Source organism: Orycteropus afer, unplaced genomic scaffold (assembly GCF_000298275.1).
Source record: "Orycteropus afer afer isolate SDZICR_OR568_19922 unplaced genomic scaffold, OryAfe1.0 scaffold00056, whole genome shotgun sequence".
NCBI lineage: Eukaryota > Metazoa > Chordata > Mammalia > Tubulidentata > Orycteropodidae > Orycteropus > Orycteropus afer.
In genome coordinates, this window is record NW_006921643.1 from 4,729,197 (window position 1) to 4,733,579 (window position 4,383).

Sequence of the window (4,383 nt, forward strand, 5' to 3'; positions counted from 1 at the left end):
GGGTTCCAGGGTTATCCTCTGTATCTGTGTCAATTAGCTTCTCTTTTCTTTGTTGAAGAGGGTCTGTGTAGCTTGTCTTCCTATTCCACCATCTTACTGGAAGTCTCCCCAATCTGTACTTTTTGAAATCCATTTTTAAAAGTAGAATTTGCTTCTCATAAAGTGACTTGATGACCACATCTTCCAGATCATACTTCTTTTTCAAAACAAGGGCAATCCGATATAAAATAAAATGATTTGGAGATTGCATTTAAGGCATTCATTGCATATTATCTATGCATATTAGTGTAGGTGAGTCTAGGCTGTTTTTAACTATTTCCTTAACATTAAAATCATGTGCATCTAACACGTAACCTGTGATACCTGGTAATAATAGATGTTCACTGAGAACTGAAAAAATGATTGAGTGTAAAGTAACTATTGTTGTTCTTAAGGGGTTAAAAACGACAACTGACGCCAACCATGAAAGATCCAAGTCGCAGCAGTACTAGCCCAAGCATCATCAATGAAGATGTGATTATAAATGGTCATTCTCATGAAGATGACAATCCATTTGCAGAGTACATGTGGATGGAAAATGAAGAGGAATTCAACAGACAAGTTAGTTTTGCGTACAAACATGCTCTTTTTTGTAGGTCATTGCAGCCTTCAAATAATAGGACTATATTTTTCCCTAAAATATGTTTTTAATCTGGTTCCTTATATATAAAATACATGGATTTATGTGCCACTGATTTTATTTGGGTGTTAAGATGGTGTGGCTGTCAGATTACTAGTAAGTTCAACTGCATGTTGAAATAAGCTGGGGTGCTTATTTTGGGTCCTACCCTCAGGAATACTGAGGTGGAGACTGAGAAACTGTTTTTAAAAAGCTCCCTGCTGGTTCTAGTGAGCAGTTGGGTTTGGGACCCCCACTGCCTTAAGCCAACTTTATTGCTGTATTGCAGTGAAAGTCAAGAGAATTCAGAAGTGGGGAGCAAGGGGGCGTAGATATATTGGGGTGCAGAGTTATTGCTGGTTTTTACCTGACATTCATTCTTAGCCTGGTCAGCCAGAAAAATATGATACCAGAGATTTCAAATTTAGAAAACACTAATACATTGATAATTGTTGTCTTTTAGTCCCCTATTTCTGGTAGCTATTCCCATCTTCTTTATAGCTTCTTCCCTCTTACCATGGCTTTGATGACATCTCCATATCTAATGACAGATATTTAAGAGTAAAACAATTTGTTTCATCTTACTTCAGTGTGAATCACTCGTTTGGGGGTTTTTACCCATGATCTGACCCTGCTTACCCTAGAGATTCAGTTCGTTTTTAGGTGGAGTTGGGGTTTGTGTAATTTTAAAATATGTCAGGTAATTCTGGTGCACATTGCTACTCCTTTGTTTGTTACTTCTTCCCTGCCATTCTCAATGGAAAAGAGAATGTTCTGTTAATAATAAGATAGCAAAGCCCTAAACAGATCTTCCCAGATCTTTATAATAAGTATTTTTTGCCTTAGCACAGAAACAGAGAAGGAAGTATGATATTGTGTTTTTTAATGGCTTAATTCAAGGTATTTTTAAGCTGTTCCTAGTAATAATTTTACCAAGTGTGCTATAAATTGTCCTTTATCTATTATGCATCCAGATAGAAGAGGAGTTATGGGAAGAAGAATTTATTGAACGCTGTTTCCAAGAAATGCTGGAAGAGGAAGAAGAACATGAGTGGTTTATTCCAGCTCGAGATCTCCCCCAAACTATGGACCAAATCCAGGACCAATTTAATGACCTTGTTATCAGCGATGGCTCTTCTCTGGAAGATCTTGTGGTAAAAAGATATTTTTCGTCTTTTCAAAACCTAGCTCATGTTTCTGTAAGTGGAATAACCAGCCACCACCTGTTTAAGAAGAATTCTGCATCTCTTCCCCATCAGAAATTGTGCTGCTTCTTAAAATGGAGGCAAATGCCTCCACCAGTCTTATTCATGACATGGAGTGGCAATACTCTGGAGCTATTCTTAGACCAAAAAGACTTCTGACCTTTGCTTTTGGTCTTATACTAAAAGGCTACTTAAATATCTTAAGGAATGAATATAAGAAAAATACAGTGTATTCAGGTGACTTGCCTGTACAAAAGTGGCTTGATGAACAGGTTTTGATCTTTAATCTTATCCTAGACATTTGGTGAAGTTTGCAAAATTTTGTCTGAAAGGTAAAATTTTGGAGATCTTTTCCTCACCTAGGGTTTTGGTTGAGATACCCTAACTCCATTTGGAGCTGTGATTTAGTAAGGACTTTCACAAGCTCATGACAGAAGAGGAATGCATACCTACTTGCATTTTCAGTTATTCTTGGTGTGTCATGTTGATGGTATATTTGTACTGAAAATTCCTCCAGGAATTGTGATAACTAAGCATCAGCACTAGACTAGAACCTTATACAGCCTTCACTAAAATAAATAATTTTCAGGAATCAAACCAAATTTTCTCTAAATCTGAATGTTAATCTTACTGTCCATATTTACAATCTCTAGTTGATTCTAAAAGATAGTTATCTAGAATTTGCCCACTAGACTCTGAAGTACTTTTTAAATTATCTTCTGTTCACTGTGCAGCAATTTCCTAACCTGGCTGTACATCATACTTACTTTTGAAACACTTTTTAAAAAAATTGATTTCTAAGCTTCATCCCTGTCCTACAGAATCAGCCTCTTAGACATGTTAATTTTGAAAAAGCACTCCCATGGGAAATAAAGAACGGGGTGGGAAACACTCTTAGAGGATTTATTACACAGCTAGTCTGCCCTTATCCAGCATCTGGAAGCCATTCTTCTAAAGGCTTGTATAGAGAATACTGAAATTTACACTGTACTTTTTTTTTTTTTTTTTTTTTAAGTAAATGGCAATAACCCAATTCAGCTGATACGTCATCTGAATAGTCTTTTGGGATGTATTTGTTTAAGGCTGTGTTCCTCATGCCACAAATAATCTTGATTGCCCCGATTAGCAAAGCCCTTTGCTGAGTATAATATATAACTTTAATCTGGATCCAGTATAAGTCCATAATATAGGACCTGATTTGTTTCAGTCAGTCTTTGAGATTTGTTTTTATTCTTCTGTAGCAGCTAAAGGGTTGAATATTCAAGAACACTGCTTTTTCATTTAAACTTCATGCTTTAAAAATGTAAATACATTTCCGTTGAGAGAAGAGAGAATATATCCTGTCCAAGGAAATGGTTGTATATAAATTATGAAACTAAAATTAAATTATCACTCCAACACGTTGTTTAATATTATACTTTTATCTTCAAGTAAATGATGGTAGGGGTCAGAGCCAATCTAAAAGCCTGCCAGCAGACCTCCATTTTAGGGCTTGACGTCCATCCTGTTTTCTTCTTTATCAATTTGCAGTCATGGATGTGGTAGAGGAGAATTTCCAGCTATTCTTCCCTGTACTCTGACACATCCACTTAGGAAAGTAAAGATTTAGAGACATGGAATAATGTACAGGTCTCTAAGGCTCTTAGAGACTTTGACCCATTCCCCCTTTCTTTTTACTGATACAAAATTCTCAGAGAGGGTGACTTATCCAAAGTTACATAGGAAATTAGGGCAGAGCTGGGATTCAGACTTAGATCTTCTGACTCCCCATGTAGTTTTCTTGTCCTGTCACATACTGTGCTTCCTGTGGGAATTAGAAGACAGCAATTGAAGAAGGGCAGCTCTGTATTTTCAGTGAGGATCATAAAGTAAAATTAATCCATAAACAATTCCCCTATCACTTTAATCATAATTGAAAACACTTGTTTTATATGTATGTATGGTATGAATGTATTTAAAGAAAGTCAAGTAACAGTTAAATTAACAGTTCCTTATTCACTGCCATTTTTTTAGTGTATATGAAATCAGTTGGTTTCTGGTTATATTTAAGTAAATAATTTTAGTTTGGTGGCATAGTGCCTAAGGCATTTGACTGCTAACCAGAAGGTTGGTGGTTCAAACCCACCAGCCACTCCTCGGAAGGAAGACTGGGCACTCTACTTCCGTAAAGTTTTACCACCTTGGAAACCCAAAGGGGTCACTATGAGTTGGAGTCGACTAAGCAGCAGTGAGTTTGGTTGCTTTTGGTACTGTCTCTTTTAGAAAGGTTGATGTAAATTAATTTACATCTGTTTGTTCTTTTCCCTGCCATAGATTTTGAGTTGTTTAACTTTATAATCTGAGTTCTTGCTTTTTTCTTAGAACTTTTGGAAGATGTTTTTGCGTGTGGATCTGGGTTGAATGCTTCTGAGTATCTGAAACCATCTGTTAATGACCTTGCTTTCTTATGTACTTATTTTCCAGGTCAAGAGCAATCTGAATCCAAATGCAAAGGAGTTTGTTCCTGGGGTGAAGTACTAA

General features: G+C 36.4%; 1 protein-coding gene across 1 annotated transcript; it reads left to right on the forward strand.

Moving 5' to 3' along the window:
- The first annotated feature begins 462 nt into the window (after positions 1–462).
- On the forward strand, positions 463–4,383 carry PAIP2 (poly(A) binding protein interacting protein 2). The gene is made up of 3 exons (XM_007938967.2): positions 463–600; positions 1,633–1,812; positions 4,327–4,383. Exons 1-3 carry the CDS (start codon positions 463–465, stop codon positions 4,381–4,383), a joined length of 375 nt encoding a protein of 124 aa, XP_007937158.1.

Coding starts and splice junctions, on each gene's coding strand:
- PAIP2 (XM_007938967.2), top strand. CDS start 463: ATGAAAGATCCAAGTCGCAGCAGTACTAGCCCAAGCATCATCAATGAA. Junction 601..1,632: donor AAGAGGAATTCAACAGACAA/GTTAGTTTTGCG, acceptor TTATGCATCCAG/ATAGAAGAGGAGTTATGGGA. Junction 1,813..4,326: donor CTTCTCTGGAAGATCTTGTG/GTAAAAAGATAT, acceptor CTTATTTTCCAG/GTCAAGAGCAATCTGAATCC.